The sequence below is a fragment of the Phacochoerus africanus genome, chromosome 2, assembly GCF_016906955.1.
Source record: "Phacochoerus africanus isolate WHEZ1 chromosome 2, ROS_Pafr_v1, whole genome shotgun sequence".
NCBI classification, from domain to species: Eukaryota; Metazoa; Chordata; class Mammalia; order Artiodactyla; family Suidae; genus Phacochoerus; species Phacochoerus africanus.
In genome coordinates this window covers 50,206,795-50,227,576 of record NC_062545.1, presented here as the reverse complement: position 1 = coordinate 50,227,576, position 20,782 = coordinate 50,206,795, and the positions used below count along the sequence as shown (strand labels likewise).

The following is a 20,782-nucleotide window of genomic DNA, read 5'->3' as shown; positions in this document are numbered from 1 at the left end:
AAGAGATATTTACCTAGAGATTTATATTGATAAGAAAGTTCTTTCACATACAAAGCATTTGATTCTCAGCAACTGTGGGAAGTAGATGAGGCAGGTGCTATCATTTCAGATTTGCAGAAAAGGAAATGGAAATGTGGAAACATCAGGAGAACTGGCGGAGGGCACAGCATGGTAATGAGGATTTGTCCTACACCACCCACTGTGTCTTTCCTATCTGAGGTCCAGGAATAAAGGTGGGCTTAGGGATCACTTCCCAGGTTTCAATTCTGGCTCGCCCACTTACACTTGTGTGATCTTGGGCAAGTTACTTGACATTTCTAAGCATCCTTCACCCAATTATAAAATGAGGATGATTTCCACTTCTCATGATGGTTGTGAGGATTACATCAGACTTTGGCAGTGGCATGCCAGATACAGAGGTGGTGCTGTAATAATCTCTCCTGATCCATCTCTCTCTCTTTTGGATCTGTTTCCTCAGGAATTAGTGCTATTTCCTTCCCCAGGGAGATGCTTAATGCACTCATGCTTCCTCTTTGAAAAACTGCTCCCAAGCATAATCTTAGTGTATTTGCAGGTATAATCAATCCAAGACATCGCTACTTAATGGTTTCTTTCTGATGAAGAATATTTATTCGATGCAAGATGACAGAAGTTCCTTGGGGGAATTTGGGAGCTTTTTCCTTTGTGTAGGTAAGATGAGCTCTGTTTGTTCACAGGAAATTGAACCAATGCTTTGTAAAAAGTATGCTCATCATAAAGGTCGTGGCCGGCTCTGTGAGCCAGTTAGATACTCAATTACCAGTATCCCAATTAAGAATACTTTTATTATGTGTGTGTGTAAATTTCAACTAAATCTTCCTCTAAGAGAGGAAAGATTACTGTTAAGTGTGGGGAGTAATATAGTGGAGTCACATATATGACTTTGATGGAAAACTAATTCATAAAGATAATTTAATAACACTAGTTCAAAAGATCTACTTTTAGTAAACTCCTTTACTAGAATTCTCCCCCCCCCCCCAGGAAATGTACTCTCACAGAGTAAAAAATTTGTCCTTCCATATATATATATACATACATATATATTATATACCCACATACATACATATGCTAAATGGAAAGTTGTACGAAAGTAATCTTTGTAAAGAACTTCTTTTTTTGGTAAAAATGTTTCTTAAGAAAATGAGAAAAAACAAATTTGGCTTCAGAAAAAAGAATCACAAGTCGAAGGATTAGGTAAAATGTTTTAATTATTTGATTTGCTTTAGGCCATTAGAGATTTCTTTCCCCCATTTTTAAAAATCTTCATTGACACTTCCTTAAATAACAATACTACCTTTGATTTAGTGAACATCTCTAAAGCCCTGGAGAAAAGAACATTTTCTTGGAGAAACTGAGCAAAGCATGCTGTTATCAAAGGATCCGTGCCTCCTTATAACCCCTATTCCTTGGTTCTTTTCAGATGATCATACTAATGAGAATAAATCAATAAAAAAATGTCCCCTAAATTTTCTGAAGTCTAATTGCTCACACATATTGTGCTAAAATTATATACTATACTATTCATTCATTTGAGACATTATATACTATTTGACTATTGCTTGATAAGAGAAAATTAATATTTTTTATATTTCACATTGTCATAAGACTTTCTAACAGATGCTTTTGGAATCTCATAAGTTAGCCAAGTGGGTGGGGGTCTGACTGATGTCCTGATTTCAGTCAGGAGATCAGTTCCCAATAAACGTTCTTCTTTTTCTTCTCCTTCCTGCTAGAAAGTGGGGCTCATGTCACATAAGGTACAATGTATAAAAAGACAAATAAGTGAAAAATAACCACATTTTGAACTAAAAATGTCAAAAAGTAAGGGGACATCTTTTTAGCCATAAGTAAATTGTAATAAAATACACAGTAATCAAGACAGTGTGGTACTGGTAGCAAAACAGACATACAAACTAATGGAACAGAATAGAGAACCCAGAAATAAACCCAGACACCTACAGTCAATTTATCTTTGACAAAGGAGGCAAGAATATAAAATGGGAAAAGACAGTCTTTTCAGGAAGGGTGCTGGGAAAATTGGACAGCTTCATGAAAAAGCAGTGAAATTAGAACACACCCTCACACCATGCACAAAAATAAACTCAAAATGGCTTAAGGACTTAAACATAAGACAAGATACCATCAAACTCCTAGAAAAGAATATAGGCAAAACATTCTCTGACATCAGTCATACAAATGTTTTCTTAGGTCAGTCTCCCAAGGCAACAGAAATAAAAGCAAAAATAAACCAATGGGACCTAATCAAACTGACAAGCTTCTGCACAGCAAAGGAAACCACACACACACATACAGAAAGACAGAATGGGAGAAAATAGTTTCAAATGAGGCACTCACAAATTTTATAAAGTGAAATCATGCAGTCCTTGTCTTTTGTGACTGGCTTATTCCACTTAACATCCTCTGGATTTATCCATGTTGTGATGAGCAGGAATTTCTCCTTGTTTTAAGGTTGAGCCTCAATTCCTGAAGGAAACCACCCTGATATTGTCTTTTCTAAGTTTTCTTCCTCTGTTCACATTTTCTGTGAATTAAACTTGAATTCTTAAAGGGCCAGGACGATATCATATTCATTTTTTCAAGCCCAGCTCCTAACAGATTGTTAGGCACATCATAGTTCTTAAATAAATGTTTGTGAATCTACTAAAAATGTGAATTATGTGCAGGTTGATTGTTTTCTTATAAGCTACTTTTCTTAAAATGTTAGTTAATATAATCTTTTTTTTCCTTTTTCTTTTTACTGCCATACCTGCAGCATATGGAAGTTCCTGGGTTTAGGGTCAAATTGGAGCTGCAGCTGCTGGCCTATGCCACAGCAACCGTATCATCAGATCCTAGCTGCATCTGTGACCTATGCCACAGCTTTCTGCAACACTAGATCCTTACTCCACTGAGTGAGGCCAGGGATTGAACTTGCATCACCATGGATGCTATGACGGGCTCTTAACCACTGAGCCACAACAGGAACTCCAGTTAATATAATCTGAAAGGACTGATTTTTGAGGAACTCTGTTCATTTCTTGCCATTTGGAAAATAACAGTCCTCTTGATAAAATACATTATGTTTAGGAATATTAAACATGAAGGTGGCATTGAAAAATGTGGGGAGTGAAGTATTTTACCTTTCTTTTCAACTTTGCCCTTAACTAATTCCTGCAAGGATGATGAGGTGCTTCACAGGACTTCTTGCAATATGTTGATATGCCCATCATAAGCTCAACCTATTAAGTGAATAACTTCAAAAAAATTTAAAAGCTGATGAAAACTGCACCCCAAGATGAAAATTTGATAATACTTGATTTAGAGAAGAGATGCTTTAGTCAACTAGAGGAGTTATCCCAGAATCAAAAAGACAGAGTTTCCATAGAGCACAGTTCTTTAAAAATGAGCTGATAGCATAGTCTAATACTTTTTCTTTTTAAATGAAAGTTGACCTATGAATAAAAACCTTTTCTTTTTTTGGCCACGCTCACAGCATGTGGAAGTTCCTGGGCTGTGGATTGAACCCAAGCCATAGATAGCAATGACCCAAACTGCTTCAGTGACAATCCTGGATCCTTAACCCACTGCATCACAAGAGAACTCCAAAACCTTTTCTTTTTTGGCACTGATTCCCCCCTTATACGTATAGTCCAACAAATTAGTATTTTATATTACAAAAGATAACCATTTTATTTCTTTTCTTTTCTTTTTTGACTGCATTGTGCTATGTGTTGATTTAGGATCTCAGTTTCCAGACCAGAGATTGAACCAAGGCTGCAGTGCAGCTGTGAAAATGCAGAGTCCTAACCACTACACCACCAGGGAACTCCTAAAACCACCTTTCTTTTAAATACCGCATACTCAGGATTTAATGAACATTTTGTATCAGGCCCACAGCTGAGTTTAAATTCTAAGTCTAATACTTGAAATAAAATAAGTACCTCTCCCCCCCTGAAACACTCTGGCAACAAACTAAAACCTGTGGAATTGAATATTACGAATTCTTTCATACGGTCGCATTTCTTAATCGTCTAAATTCTTCAGTAAACTAATTTGATCGATAGCTGAGAACTCATTCCAGTATTTGGTGTAATTCTCTTCTCTCCTAGACATCTGGCAAGCTTGTCCTAAAGGCCTTCATCATTCAAATTCCTCCTTTGAGACAACAATTATCTTCTCTTGAAAGGAGCATCTTAGGTTTAGAAAACTATGTGATGGTCTAATCTTGCCTATACTAGCTTTTCTTCTTTATAGTACAAGACAATTACTGAAAATCCTACAATGTGTTCTCTCTTTTGTCTGAAAATTTTGTCTGAAAAAATCAACAAAGCTAATTCCTTTAAAGCCTGTATTCTAGGATGCCCAATTTATGCCTTCTTTTTTTCCCCATTTGTTTTATAAACAATATCAACTGACACCAGTATGTTGCTAATAAAACAGTTTACTTGAATAGTGAAGTGGATGAAATGAAATCAATGATATAGCAGCAACCTTGTTCATTTTGGCCCCTAATCACACCCTGAGTGATTCCTAAGGGGCTCAGTCTGGAGCCCTCTAGCGGTGGAGCAGGTGGTTCTGGTCTTTTTAAAAAGCCACTTATTTTCTAGCCTTCATTTTCTCGTCTACAAAGTACATTCATTTTACTCACTCATTAAATAATTAATAATCACATGCTACACTCCAGAAACTGTGCTGGGCAATGATGATAAAATAGAAGTCCAAAGAAAAAGTCACTGGTCAGTGGTGTGGAAGATAAGAGTTACCAAACAACGTGCTCTGTCTGCAGAAGGCAAAAGCTCACAGCATCATGGAGGATGAACATATCCTGCTGAGAGCACTGGCAAGGGATGTATGGAAGACCTTGGGTCTGAGCTGAGTCCTGCAGGTAGGGGAACTCATCTGGGCCTTGGGTAGAGCATTTGCAAAGCATGGCATTTTTGAGATAGTAAAATAAGATGGCATTACAGCTTGCAAAGGAAGCAAGGGCATGGAAAAGGATAGGCAAAGATAAGTAAAAGGCAAACTATGAAGGGACCAAAATGGCCTGTAGAAGATGCAGAATCCGTCTGGAAAGATAGGGAATTTCCAACCACAGAGGTTACATGATCAGAGGGACAGAATCCATCTGGAAAGATAGGGAGTTTCCAACTACCGAGCTTACATGATCAGAGGGACAGTTGAGAAATATCATTCCCCTCGTGGAAGGTAGAGGTAGTGAGATCAGCTCTGAGAAGGCTACAAAATTATAGATACAGATTGACAAGGGCCTAAAGCAGGCATTGGCATAAGGCATGAGAGCTATGGGAAGTGGAATGATTTAGGAACTATTTGGAGGTGGAGGATGAGGGGGAGAGAAAAAAATCTAGGATAATTTTTTAGAGTTCAGTTTGCACATGCTCCTTTTGTAGTGCGTAGGAGACCTCCAAGTGGAGACAGTGAGCAGGCATGGGGTATGGGAGCCTGGAACTCAGTAAGGATATCTGGGTTGAAATAGGAGACTAGGATTCTTTAAAACCATGCAACATAGACACAAAGGAAGGGCAAATGTTGTTAATAGTGGAGACAAAAAGGATGGCCCCAAAGGTGGGAGAAAAAAAAAGAGCCTCCATGAATCAAGAGAAGAGGAAATTTCAAGGGAAGAAGAGTCAACAGTGTAAACTTCTATTGAGCAGTGAAACAAGGTGAAGTCTAAAAGGTGCCCAGGGAATTTCGTTACTTGGATATTGGTGACCATAGAGCATACAGTGTCAATGGAGTTGCCTGGACACAAATGAGACTCTAGTGGGCTGAAGAGTTAGCAGAACCACAAGAAATGGAATACTTTTTCTAGAAGCTCGGCATAAAGGAAGAGACCAGCAAGTTGCCTACAAGATCTTTATGGCTCTCTTTAGTAACAACATTCTGTGAAATTCTACTAGCAAAACAGTTGTGTCAAGAAAATGGTCATGCTTCTCCAGATGTCTAACTTACTACCAGCCTGGATGTTAAGAAACTGAGGAGGAGATAGAGGTCAGGTAGGTTCAGAACAGGAGTCACTGATTTTGTGACATGGCTCAGGATACACAGGTGGGCAGTGCACCTGCTCCTGTTGGGTAATGAAGTGGGTGAGAGGACAGCCAGCCACAAATCTCTTGGTTTGTGGTGGTGGGAGGTGTAGGGAGTATAACTGTTTTAAACAGTAGAAAGACAGAAATTGCTATCTACAGGGGATTAAAATAACCTTTAGATAAACACAGAGAAATAAAGAGGGACTCTGATGGCAAATCCTACTGTTTACTCACGGGTGGTCCCGGAGGTCCTGGTTTTCCTGGAGGACCTGTTTTTCCTCGTCTTCCCTAGAAACCAAAGAGAAACAGACAATAAATACTGTGATTCCATTTATTTTAAGATGAGACAATATCAAGTAGCAATTTTAAAGACAGTAAAAATTAACTAAAAGTTAGGAAACAATTCCAAGTCCACTGACCTTTAGAGATTAATGAAGTCTAAAAGCTATGGGACAATTCTTAATGAGCAAGGTGAGAAAAATAGTGCCTGGAATGAATAAATCGTAACTCTTATTAGCAGCCCTTTAAAGTCTGTCTACCTTGATACTCTAGCAAAGTAAGATAAAGTATCTGAAAGATGGGCTAAGCTTGGCATTTTGTCTGATAATTCAGTGGTTTCAGGTGCAATAATAAATGCATTTGTCATCTTAAATTGGCATTTCTCAAAGAATGGTCTGAAACCTAATGATACAGCAGTTACCTGAGGGTGAGATCAGGTATTAAAATACTGATTTCTGAGCTCCATCCTGGATTTACTCGTTTAGAATTTCTGGGGAAGGGATCCGTGAGTCTGCATTTGAAAAACCACTTCAGGTAATTCTTATGCTCACTGAAGTCTGAAAAGCACTTTCCTAAGCCATATTATAATTACATATGTTGTGAAAAGCACATTAACTAGTTCTTTTTTTCCCTTTGGTTGGTTAGGCTATTTTATAAGTGAACTAAAATGTTCACTCCTTGCTTATTAATCTTCATTATTGTAAGTGAATTCTAACTCTCTAAATTCACAACTAGCTAAATTCCAATTGTAAGAGTCAGAATGACATTTCTAAGTACCTATGTATCTCATATCACTTAAAGAGTATTTATTTCTTATACATATACTTTCTTAATTTCTTTTTTCCTTTCTAATTGAAGGGAGCAACCTTAGGCAAGGAAAGCACACATTTTGAATGAGAAGCATTCATTCTATTTCATTGTTACCAATAACTTTATTTTATTACCATATTGGTAGTATGATAATGCATCTTAAGGCTTGTTGCTACTTAAAAAGTACAAGTATTAGGAGTTCTCATTGTGGTTCAGTAGTAACAAACCCAACTAGTATCCATGAGGACGCAGGTTTGATTCCCTGGGCGCTACTCAGTGGGTTAAGGATCTGGCATTGTTGTGAGCTGCGGTGTAGTCACAGCCGTGACTCGGATCAAGTGTGGCTGTGGCATAGGCTGGCAGCTGCAGCTCTGATTTGACCCCTGGCCTGGGAACTTCCATGTGCTGTGGGTGCAGGCCTGGAAAGACCCCCCCCCCCAAAAAAGTAAAAAGTACAAGTATTAGGTTGATCTTTCAATGCTTTTTGGGGAGAATTATAAGCATAAATCCAGAAAGGCCTATTTCACTGATGATTTTCTTCCTCTGAAAGTGTTAGGCAAAGTTGCTTGATTTCTCTGGTCTTCATCTAGGCTTAGAGTGGTGTAGGAAACCCAGTGACAGCTTAAGTAGCAAAGTAAGCTTTGCAAGGTGGGTAAGCAAGTATGATGCTGTGACTGGATGAGAAATGCTTCCATTATTGCTGAAGGCAAGTTAAGTATACACTATCAAGGACTCCATATAAAAATAGTAGATGTTTTCATAAAAAACCCTAGCAAACATCAACAGAACAGATTTTTAAACATTTGTATTGAAATCAGAAATATAGGTGGTAGTATTTTCATGTACCTTCTGTTTTAGAGATCTAAACTTTGGAGTTCCTTTGCAGGGGTTGTAAGATTAGAATCAATATATAATTTAATATTATGGATATTGAATAAAAGTTATATACATGTACATAATTTTCTCATCTTGCAGTTTACACGTTATGAAAATCAATATATTGGGTCTTTCAGTAAATGTAAACCCCCAAGGACAAATCAATGATGAAAAGTTTACTTAGAAAGTGGGAGCATTGTAATTTATTAATTTACAAGAGCACAAAGAAACAAAATCAATGGCATTGGAGTAGGCGATGGGTTCTTTCTTTTAGGTTAGGGTAAGTTAAAACCATAGGATCCACTTTTGCGTGCATTCTCCTTTCATTAAAGGAGACATATATATTGACTTGGGCAGGAAGTGGGGAAAATGAGGTTGACTGTTGATCAACTTTTATCGTAGAGTTAATGTTTAAGATAAACCAAGTGTCAGATATTGTAACATAACCTTGGCATGTCTTAAGGTGGGGAGTAAAAAGCATTCATGTTTCAGTATATGGGCAGACTTCCAAATTCTTGCACATCACTGCTGATTTATACCATCATTCAAGCCAGCCTTGCAACTCTTGGAGTGTACGGCTGCATCGACAGGAAGAGTGCAAAGGAACACCAATTTTCTCTATGCATTCTTGCAAAGAGTGGACATTCAGGTAGGATATTTTTGAAGATTGTTAAATTATTGGAACACATTGTGCACAGATAACTTCATCGGGTATAGATATTCAGTTTAAATGTGGTTTCAAGGCTTGAACTTGTAGTAACACGCTAAAGCAAATTTGAAATTTTTTCTTCTACAACTTTATTGAGATATAATGGACATGTAATACTGGGTGAGTTTCACGTACAAAGTGATGACTTCACACACTTACATATAAGGACTAAAGTTTAGTTAATACCTCCATCACCCTGCATAATTATCATTGGGGGCGGGGGTAGGGGATGTTGAGAACATTTAAAATCTACCCTCTTAGCAACTTTCAAGTATAAATACACTATTGTTAATTATAGTCACCATGCTGTACAAGATCTTCAAACTTACTCATCTTCTAACTGGAGGTGTATACACTTTAACCAACATCTCATCATTTCCCCCACTCCTCAGCCTTTGGCAGCCAGCATTCTGTCTCTGCTTCTATGAGTTTGTTTTTTTAAGATTCCATATTCTGGGGCTGGCATTATTGATGGTGGGACCAGGGAATACCCATGTGATGTAAAGGGAGGAACAGTTGTTGCATGTTTGTCTTCACTTCTGTCTCTTTCATTACAGGGTTCACTCTATACCCACTGTAAAGTAAGACAAAAAGTGGGGACTTGGATGTGGGTTGGGATGAAAATCCCAGCAACTACAGATAAATGCTGATCTGGGAGTGGCCTTCCTATTAGGATGTTTGCTCCCAAGTGGCCATTTGTTTATAAGAAACTCTGATCAATTGGAGTCTGGCTAAATCTCCAAATGGATGGAAACCCACTGGTCCAGCATAATTACGATTGGGCTAACCCAACACTTTTCTGAAAATTGGAGTATAAAACATAAAATGCAGATTTACCATGTCAAGTTACTGTGGAAACCTCAAAGGGCTCTACATTTAAGTTTCCTGTTTGGCAACAGTATAAATGTTAATAGACAGCAGTTTCGATGCTTGTCTAATGATTTAAGCCCAATGGTGCTCTCACCCGATGATGCATCCACATCCATGGGGGACCTATATGAGACAGATTGCTAACCCCACTTCGCAGTTTCCGATTCAGCAGGTCCGGGTGGGACCTGAGAACTTGCATTTATAATAAGTTCCCAGTGACACTGACACTACTGGTCTAGAGACCACACTTTGAGAACTCCTGTTCTAAACCTCAACCTCTTATACCATATTTAAAGTCGGGCAATCTTCTGTAGCCCTTAGTCTTATAAACTGCAGCTCAAAACAAAACAGCTGAGTTGGTCTTGTGATTATATGGGACTTTAAGAATAAAAACCCCATTGTCAACTTCAGGACCACCTGGATTAGAATCCCAGCCTTTTCTTCTATGGAAGCTTGTTGTGTCAAGATGTCACTGCTATAAAATTTGTACTTATAATACCTCGAAGCACATTTGTTAAGAATTAAAAAAGAGATGATATATAAAATTCATACCACAAACACATACTCATTACTTTAAAAAAACAGAAAATAAGTTGGTGCGGATCTGGAGAAACTGGAATGCTTATGCACTATTGGTGAGGTTGTAGAATGGTGCAACTGCTATGGAAAACACTATGCAGGTACTTAAAATAATGAAAAGTAGAACTTCCACATGGAAGTTCATGTGATCACGTGATCCAGAAATTCCACTTTGGGTATATGTCCAAAAGGACTGAAAGCTGGACCTTAAAGAGATTTTTACACACCCACGTTAATAAGTAGCACTATTTGGAATAGCCAAGAGGTAGAACCATCCAAACATCCATTAACATATGAGTAGATAAACTAAATGTGGTACAATTCATACCAAAGTATTATTTAGCTTTGAAAAGGAAGGAAATTCTGTTACATGCTACAACCTTGAGGACATGGATGAACCTTGAAGACATTATGCTAATTGAAATAGGCATAGTAAAATAAGTCCCTAAAAGACAAATAATATAAGATTTCACTTACATGAGGTACTTAGAGTAGTCAAATTTATAGAAATAGAAAGCAGAATGGTGGTGGCCAGGGGCTGGGAGGAGGGGGAAAGGGAGTTGTTTAATGGGAACAGAGTTTTAGTTTTCACAAGATGAAAAAATTCTAGAGCTCTTTCACAACAATGTGAATATACTTAACACTACTGAACTGTACTTGAAATGGTTAAGATGGTAAATTTTATGCTAGAGATTTTTCTCCTTAATTAAAAAAACAAAATTCCTACTATAATATCTGATACAGTGGTAATAATAAGTGCTATTATTTTCTCCCTGCCCTTCTATCATCTTTTATCCAAATATCCATTTTTCACTTAAAAGTGGTTGATAATATATCAAAAACTTTCTAAAATATGTTCTTTGCTTCAGTTAAAAAAGTCAACCTTGCATAGTGAATTTTTTCATCTAAAATAACAATCAAGATATCCGTTAAGAATAGAAATAGAAAAAGTAAATTGTAGGTTATTCATGCAATGGAATACTATATAACAATGAAAATGGATGGAATACAACTGCATGCAACAATATGGATGAATCATGTAAACATAATGCTGACTGATTTATATAAGGAATCAAAGCAGGAACTACTAATATAAGCTGTTAGAAGTTGCAATAGGTCACCAATATGGGAGTGGGGAGTGACTGAGAGCATCAGAGGGCTATGGGGAAGGTGATATTGAGGCTCTTATTCTTGAACTGTGTGCAGATTACATGGATGTGCTCAATCTGTGAAAAATTAACAAGATGTCTTCTTAGGAAACATATTTTTTCTGAATGTATATTATACTTCAACACAAACTTTATAAAATGGAATCAGGATATTTCCACAATAGAATGATTTAATTTGAATGACTTCATCCATCTGAATCTGTGTACAAGACCACAGAGGGTCAATACTGTCAGGAAGGAGAAAAAAACCCAAGTCTATTTAAATAAATGACATCGACAAATTTTCAACAGTAAAAATAACCTGATGCTTCCAGGATGACTTGCAGTATGAGAGCACATGTATCTTAAATTAGCCACTTGATTTATAAACACTTGGTGCTCCAGGAGCATTAAGAGGGGAAGAATGCAAATAACGGACGACTGTTACTTATCTGACAGATGGTTTTTGTTGTTGATGAGGTTGATGATGAGGAGGACAAGTTATGGCAGTAATCAGACTGAAATAAAGGGTGGTATGCAGTCCCCAAGCCCACAGGGGAGGCATGTGTGTAAGTAATCTCTCTAAATTGCCAGGTCCCGCTAATACAGCTGGCTCCTCTCCAGAATTCCCCTGTTCCCATGTGTGTATTTAGCACACTCTTAGGCATCAGCTCAGCTTGAGCAAGGTACCAAGGAAATGTCAAGGAAGAGGAGACAGGGTTTTGACTGGCACTCACAACTGTGAAGGAGGTGTTAATTACACAGGAAAACATTACAGACTATCTGGGAAGTTCAGTTTTCTTTTTTTACTTGGTGAACGGAAATAAGATTTATGACTGATGTAAAGAGTTACCACATATTGAAATCAATGATATGTGAAAAAATTGGGAAAGAATCCTTATATGAGCAATGCATAATATCCTAAGTGAATTTTATCTCAACATCTTTAAAAATACATCTAAGACAGCAAAAAGCATAGTCATCAGGTCTCATTATTTCAGGGATCTGACAAGTGGCTGTTGTAAGAACACGGGAAGAGGATGTAACTCAACATGAACAAAGTATTTGAAATAGATTTAGAACTAAGGAAAGACAAATCTGTATTGCGATGCTATTCTCAATATTGTTTTTCTTATTTAGGTTGGGATCTTAAAATTTCTAAAACATGTCAAAATCTCTGCATCTCCCTCTGTTCCTTTCTTTTTCTCCCCATTGGATGGACTCTACCAGTAACTAATGTGACAATATTAACTAACCCCACAATTGAACAGATGATAATCTGAACAAATCATAACACTTCCTCACAACATTGGCCTGGGTCACATGGTCTGGTCTGTGGTCAGTATTGTCTATAGTCACTGTTTGGTATTCCTCTTAAGTTATCATATTGGTACTAATTTGGTCATTAAAATAAGTATAGTTAAGGTCTGACCCCTTAAATCCTTTCTGGCTGGGTATAACAACAATCAGCTCTCCTTTGTGTACCTCAAGCTATCCATGTACCAGGAAACAAAAGTTTAGACTTGATCTTAGCCAAAAGGCCGAGAAGCGATGAAACAAAAGTTTAGAACAATTACTAAAAGGGTGACTTTTTATCCAATACTTGCTATGGTCCCTGAGTGCGAAGCATGGACTTACATTATTTCATTAAATCAGTTTAAAACCACAGTGGGTGCGTTATACCGTTCTCATTCTACAGATAAAGAAAAGTTAAACATCTAGCTCCAAATCACTCTCCTCTTAACTGGGGACCAAAATTTAAATCCAAATGTATCTGATCCTAAAACCCATAATCCTCAGTATTAAGGTTTCCTTTGGGTGTATCACGATCTTTCACAATTTTGGTTACTTTGCTGCTCTACTTGTTGAGGTTCTCTTGTTTTCTCACCACCAACCCAGATTTTTAAATGTCCCAGTGTCTTATTATCTTGCTCTTTGGAACTTAAGCCTTCCTAGTTCTAACATGTTCACCTGAGTGCTGCCTGCATTTGCCTCAGAATCTGCCTTGACTTCTCAGGACCTGCCAGCAGGCCAACCACAACCTTTCACTTAGACTGGATTGGACTCTTGTCTTGCCAAACCACCAACTTTCTCAGTCCCAATTGCAGGCTCAGTTTTCTATGCCTGCTACTGCCAATCTTTGCCAAGACCCCTGGTTCATCTTGGCATCATGGGTTGGGTGGCAGTAGGGTGTGGCTTAACACGGTATGATGTATGTTGACACCTCTGTGCTGCAGTGAGAGGGTGGACGCTGGGGTGTACTGAGAGTTGTGGAACTTCATGGCAGGTGTGCTCATAGGCTGGAGGAGAATCAGGCCTTGGACCCTGCCTTCCTTGTCTGAGAATGATGCCCCTGGGTCCCCATCTTCAAGCACTCTCATGAAGGCCTCAAGCAGCTTTCACTTTATTAAAGGAACTGTTAACATTTTTAGACTTAGAGTAGATAAAATCAACATGTAGAGAGGAACAAATAATGCACATAAACCAAGAGTGTCTTATTTAATGGAAATGTTAGCCTGAGAACAATGCAATGAGGTTCCTCAACAAACTTCAGACAGATCAGAGTTTGAGCCAGTGAAACAAGAATGAACTCAGCCTAACCAGCCAGTGCTGGAACAAAGAAATCATTAATGACATTTTATATCTTGATTTCAATGAAAGTAAAGTTAAAGGATGCACTTTCAGCATTTTTGAGTTGCATTCTTTAACATACAAAATGTTATCACCAAGGGGTAGAATTTTAAAACTGCAGTTTCAATGAGAAGGATTGAATTGACCAGCACCAAATAAATTTATAGGAATACATTTTGCAGCTATTCAATAACTCTCTGGTAAACAAAAAGAGTTCCAGAAGATCCATAAGGTGATACTATGAAGGTCACACAATTTTGAAACAGAAGAGTTTTCAGTGCATAATTCTCCATCCATCAATTTGAATATAATGGATTGAACTGCATTTGGATATTTAAATACTGATTTCAAAACTTATCAAAAAGATAAGTAAATTTATTCAGCAGAAATGTACCGTGTGTGTTTTACATACTGTTATAGGGGAAAATATACGAATGACTAATGCCTGGATCTTGCCTTCAAGTTAGAAGAGAAGGAATAGTTATTCACAACAGGTATTTGGACAGTGTTGTTCATTTGGTTATAGGTAAACTCAGGAGTTTCATGGAGGGAAGGTGAGAATTAAGTTCCTTCCCAAACTTTCAGTAACTTTCTCTAAACTTCTCTTTGGGAGGGGAGATGGGGCAGGGTCACTTGGATGGGATGGGAGGGAAATGCAGGTGGAGTAAGCCATCTACACACCCTCTGCAATAAGATAGGACACTAAACACTGAAGAGTCCCCTCAACCACGGACAACCTGCCCTGGACACTTGTGCCCTGACATAAATGCGTGACATAAATGTCTCTGGTCCTTCTGTGCTCTCACACTTATTGCCAACCTTTCCAGCAACTATGCTCAGAGGCATCTCCCACTCCTTGTACTTTAATGATCAATTTAAGTATCGGGATTATGTATTGATGATCTTCAAAAACTGAACATTTGGGAACAGTCGATTATATAAGTACTGGCTATGTTTGTTCTTGACTTCAATACTATTTTTCATTTCCTTAAATCTAACATCCAAGGTTACTTGCAACTGTGAGCTAAAAGGAATTCTGAGTCTGTCATGATCAGTCTGCCTTCCCACAGACTCTTTCTCCTTCAGCTCCAACCTTTTCCCAGAATAAGGTTAAGGTGTCCTGCAGAAGCTGGTACCTCAGTTGGTCCTGCCAGCCCCGGCTGTGGGTCTTTTGCTAGATTTTTTTATGTTCTTCTTTGACTTTTCTATTCCCTCTAGAGAAGTATTCTTCAGGCAGATACCCCAGTTACATCTTATTCCAAGCATACATGCACATAAACACATATATAAAACCTACAACTCAGCTTTCTAACTAGACAAAATTTCCATGACAACTATTATTATTATTATTATTATTTTTATTTTTTTTTGTCTTTTTGCCTTTTCTAGGGCTGCACCCGAGGCACATAGAGGTTCCAAGGCTAGGGGTCTAACTGGAGTTGTAGCCCCCAGTCTACACCAGAGCCACAGCAACACGGGATCCGAGCCGCGTCTGCAACCTACACCAGAGCTCACGGCAACGCCAGATCCTTAACCCACTGAGCAAGGGCAGGGACCGAACCCGCAACCTCATGGTTCCTAGTCGGATTCATTAACCACTGAGCCACGACGGGAACTCCTCCATGACAACTTTTAAACTCATCATTTGTTCACCTGCCATCTCTTCGTGTTTTTGTAGAACATTTCCCCCACCAGCTGGCATATGCCCAGATTCATTCATTAATTTATTCAACAAACATTTATTGAGTCCCTACTATGGGCCAGATCCTTTTCTGTGCTCTGGGAATACCTTGAATCCATTCTGTTCTTATAGAGCTTATATTCCAGTAGGGATAGCAATAGTAATAGTAATGGATAACACAGAGTCCTTTCTCCCTGCCAGACACAGTTCAAAGCAATTTATACCTACTATTTCATTAAATATTCAAGATCTTTAAAATATCTTCAAGGTATCTGTTTTGCAGATGAGGCAACTGAGTGACTGAGCAACTTGCCTGAGGTCACATGTCTAGAAAGCAGCAGAGTTGGGACTCGAATCCAGGCAACTTGGCTCCATCATCTCTGATTATTACCCCTCTACCATACTGCCTGCCTATCTTATAATGATACAAGTTGAGATATAAATTCTGGATAGCAATAAGAAGCATACAAAGTAAAGCAGGGTAAAGGGAAACAAAGTCAGATAGGGAGGTGTGCAGTTTCAGACAGAAAAATCAGGAGAGGTCTCAGCAAACACCTGAACCAAGTGAGTTTGTGAGCTGTGCAAGGGCTGAGCAAGGGCATCCAGCAGATGGGGCAGTGAGGACAAAGACCTGAACATGGTTTATTCAAGAATCAGCAAGACACAGGTGGCTGGAGAAGAACAAGCCAGTGGATGGGTGGTAGGAAGGGCAGATTAGCTGGGCCTTGAAGATTGTGGTGAGGGCTCTGAGTTTTCTCACTTTAATTGTGATGGGGAACCACTGGGAGTTGTGCCTTAAAGGGGCCACAGAATGAAGTTGACCCAAGTATTTGCCTGCACAGATAACAGAACCAGAAAGATCAAACTTGTACAAACTCATCATTTAATTCAGAAGCTCAATAGGTTATCTGACTGTAGGTTATCTGATTTAGATTGCTTATGGCAGCATTTCCTTCCATCTGTGCAGATAATCAGCAGTTGATTATCTGTATAGCATTTTGTGATGGTTAGGTTTATATATCAAATTGGTTGGGCCACAGTGCCCAGATATTTGGTCAAACATTTTTCTGGATGTTTCTGTGAAGGTGATTTTTGGATGAAATTAACATATAAATGGTGGACTTCAAGTAAATCAGACTGCCCTCCATAATGTGGGTGGGTTTCCCCTGTCAGCTGAAGGCCTGAATGGAACAAAGCCTGACCTCCCCCAGGCAAGAAGGAATTCTGCTAGCAGACTGCCTTTGAGCTCAAACTGCGGCTCTTTACTGGGTCTCCAGCCTGCCAGTCTACTCTACAGATTTTGGATTTACCAAGCCTCTAACACTGTGTGAATCAATTCCTTAAAATAAATTGATCTCAATTTTTATCTCGGTCTCTCTCTCCTGTGTATACACATCTCATGCTTTTGTTTCATTTTTCTGGAGAACCCTGACTAATACACATTGCCATTTACATGTACAAAATATTTTTTACCTCCCTTTAACATTCTGGGTTACTAAATGTGTAATATCTATTATTCTCTGATATTTACTTGATCCATTGTTTTTGACTAAGAAGAAGATATAAGAAAGTGAGTTCTATTTCATCCTTCACTGTGAACTATGGTTTTAAAATAGAGAAAGTGCCTTGTTTAGGTAATCCTACAAGACATATAAAGGTATTAATAATTTAATGAACTTATACTCAAGGGGGAAAAATGTTCCTGAAACATGTCAGGATGAATTTCCAAGGGAAAGACTTAATTAGCAGTGTCTGAAGTGTATGTCATCACATTTAGAAAACAAGAACTAGTCCTTGTGGACAGAATGGTGAGTTAGATTTTAAAGCTTTAACTACTCCAGTTAATATGCATGATTAATGAGCAATATGTCAGTTGGTTGGCCTCATTCAAGTGAAAGACCTTGCAGAGAAAAAAAAAGATGTTTAAATTAATACACGCAGAAATATGCAAATGTAGTTTATAATCTCTTTTATATTATAATCAATCAATAACATAGTCTTTACTGGGAAAAATGCCATAGTTTGGATATGTTTTTTTTTTTTATGGCTGCACTTGTGGCCTTTGGATGTTCCTGGGCCAAGGATTGAATCTGAGCCTCAGCTGTGACCTAAGCCACAACTGTAGCAATGCCTGATCCTTTAATTCACTTCACCAGGCCGGGGATCAAACCCATACCTCCAGAGGGAACTGTGCCACTTCAGTCAGATTCGTAACTCACTGCACCACAGAGGGAACTCCTAGACATCTTTTAAAACATAGAATCAGAACTACAAGGATGTCTGAAAGTAACAGATGACCAAAGGTCCCAATGACTTTACAAATGAGAATTCTGGGAGGCTAATGAAAGCAGGAAATCTCTCAATGTTAGAAACCAAAAGCTACGGGAAAAAGTATAAATTGAAGTAGTTATGTCATTATCTTTGGGGTTTTTTGGCCATCCTCGCAGCATATAGAAGTTCTTGGGCCAGGGGTTGAATCCAAGCTACAGCTATAACCTATGCCACAGTTATGTCAGTGCTGGATCCCTAACCCATCATGCCACAGTGAGAACTCTGTTATTATATTTTACTTACATACAATAAAGTATTTTCACTTGTTGAATATTTGGAGAAAATCATATTGAAGAAACAAGAGTTAAATCCATTTAAAGGAGAAAACACATGAGGTGAGGTCTATTTGATGTCAATATTTTCAGAGGCAAAGAAAATAGTCTAATCATGTGTGTGTGATTCTAAATATAAACTTATTTGGTAATATTCAAATGTTCATTTGGATGTTTGGATTTCTAAAGACAGAACCTTAATTTAAATCTTTTAGAAACATCAATAACTAAAACTACAAGAGCTATAGTGAAAACAATCAAAATTATAGACTTGTTTAGTACTATAATGATAAATCAGCTGCCAGAAGAACACAAATGAATGGGAAATTGGAATAAACAGATAACCTTGCATTAATGATAAGCATTGCTGCATTTATTAAGTGCTTACTAAATTCTGACTCGGCGATTAAAGAGAAATTTATACACAGATCCTATGGATTTGAGGGACTCTTAATCTAGTATTAATTTCTCTTTCCTCTGTATCAGATTTTTTTTCTACATAAAAAATTAAGGCTGCTTGAAGACATTCAAGAAAAGAGAATATTATTAGCTCATAACTATTTTCAAGAATTAGAAGTTTCATTACACTTGACCATAAGTTGTGCTGCATGACTTGAATAATGATATTTCTATTTTAGCATACTGTAATTATGTGGTGTACATGTTCATGGTTTTTTTTTCCTATGCAAAGGTATATATTCAGTGGGGGTGAATATAAATCTTAACTCATATATTTATGACAAAATAATGGATCATTGATGAACAATAAAAACAGGATGGAAAAGTGTGCATTGTATTGATAAAGGAGAGACCTGGCCACTAGTACCTTCTCTTGTATTTATTAGCTAAGTAAACCTGACCAAGTCACATCATCTCTCAGCCTTAGCCCTTTCTACATTTAAAAAAAAAAAAAAAAAAAAGGAGTAGGAGTTCCCTTTGTGGCTCAGAGGCTAACTAGGATCCATGAGGATGTGGTTTTGATCCCTGGCCTCGCTCAGTGGGTTAAGGATCCAGCATTGCCACGAGCTGTGGTGTAGGTTACAGATGAGGCTTGGATCCTGTATTGCTGTGGCTGTGACCAGCATTTGCAGCTCCAATTCGACCACTAGCATGGAAACTTCCATATGCTGTGAGTGTGGCCCTAAAAAGCGAAGAAAAAAAAAAAAAGGACTAAACAACTACAGAGCACATACACCACATAATTAAAGTATGCAGAAACAGTGGGTTGGAATACGCAAACACTTGATAAATACTTTAAGAGGAAGATCAAAGATGGAAAAGAGTTTTCTATAACCTTTATCCTGTAATTAGACTGTAAGCTCTTTGAAAGCAGGGGTGGTTCCTAGCACCAAGTCAGTTCCCCATCAGTGCCCACCCATCCATCTGTACTGAGGAGAGACTACACTGCGTGAGGGCAGGAGGAAGGTGGTCCATTCAGATAAAGAGCTAGTGGATCAATTACGTTCTTGGCAAATACCAAGGAAAAAAATATCCCAAATGCCCGTTTTGAATTTAGTACTACGGAGGCTAATCTAAGGCTTACTTAGAACATGCTGTCTGACTTTAGCACATCAGCATGGCTGACTCAGGATAAGACCTATCTGCAGAAATACTTTTAAAACAGTAATAATATTCAGCCATCAACTCTTCTGTTCTCTTCCCTGAACACTGGTCAAATTTAGCAAGATTGCTAAGCAGGGTTAGAACAGAAATTTTTCAACATAAATAGCATTTTGCCTAAAAATGTGGTATCCATTGCTATGGCCTCAGTGTTTGAATGAAATGAATATTGTAGATTTTACAAAAGACAAACTAGGGTCCTTACTCAGAGTAAATCCCAATGTCTTACAATGGCCTGTAGTGCCCTGCTCTACTCAGCCCCAAATATGCTCTACATCTTCTTCCCTCATACCTGTTCAGCCACACAGCTTCCTGCAGCTTCTTGAAATTTCCCTCTCAGGCCTTGGCACCTGCTGCTTCCCCCAGATTTCCACAGAGTCGGTCTCTCACCTCTTTAGATTTTTGCTCACAAATCATCTTTGCAACATGGCTTTCTCTGACTCCCTCACAACACTCCCTTAACCCCTTCCCTGCTTTCTGATTCTTGGTTGCATGTATTACCACCAACCATGATAAAACTTATTTTGTTACTGCCTGTCTCTGTAATAGCTTGTAAGTTCCATGATGGTAGAAGTTTTGTCTATTGCAGAGGCTGGCTCAGTTTTGCTATAAAGAGTAAGAGAGTAGTAAGATAGGAAATATTTCAGTCTGGCACAATACTCTGTTGTTATAGAGCAGCCATAGACAATATGTACGAAAACGAGTGTGGATGTGCGCCAGTAAAACTTTATTTACAAAAACAGGGGGGCCATGTTTGGCCCAAGGGCCAGAGCTTGCTGGTTCCCAGTCTATTATTTTCCTCGGCTATCTTCAAGACTACAACGATGCCTGGCAAATAGTAGGTGCTCAATAAATATTCTTATTTTTGGCTTGAGATAACAATTAAAATA

At 38.2% G+C, this 20,782-nt stretch overlaps 1 protein-coding gene across 4 annotated transcripts in view; it reads right to left on the bottom strand.

Moving 5' to 3' along the window:
* COL19A1 (collagen type XIX alpha 1 chain) overlaps positions 1–20,782 on the bottom strand; it is a 345,293-nt gene that overhangs the window by 120,230 nt on the left and 204,281 nt on the right. For all 4 annotated transcript variants that reach the window (XM_047760063.1, XM_047760070.1, XM_047760080.1 and 1 more), the window contains one exon: positions 6,321–6,374. In XM_047760063.1, the coding sequence (XP_047616019.1) occupies positions 6,321–6,374 (54 nt within the window). The remainder of the gene's footprint in view (positions 1–6,320; positions 6,375–20,782) is intronic.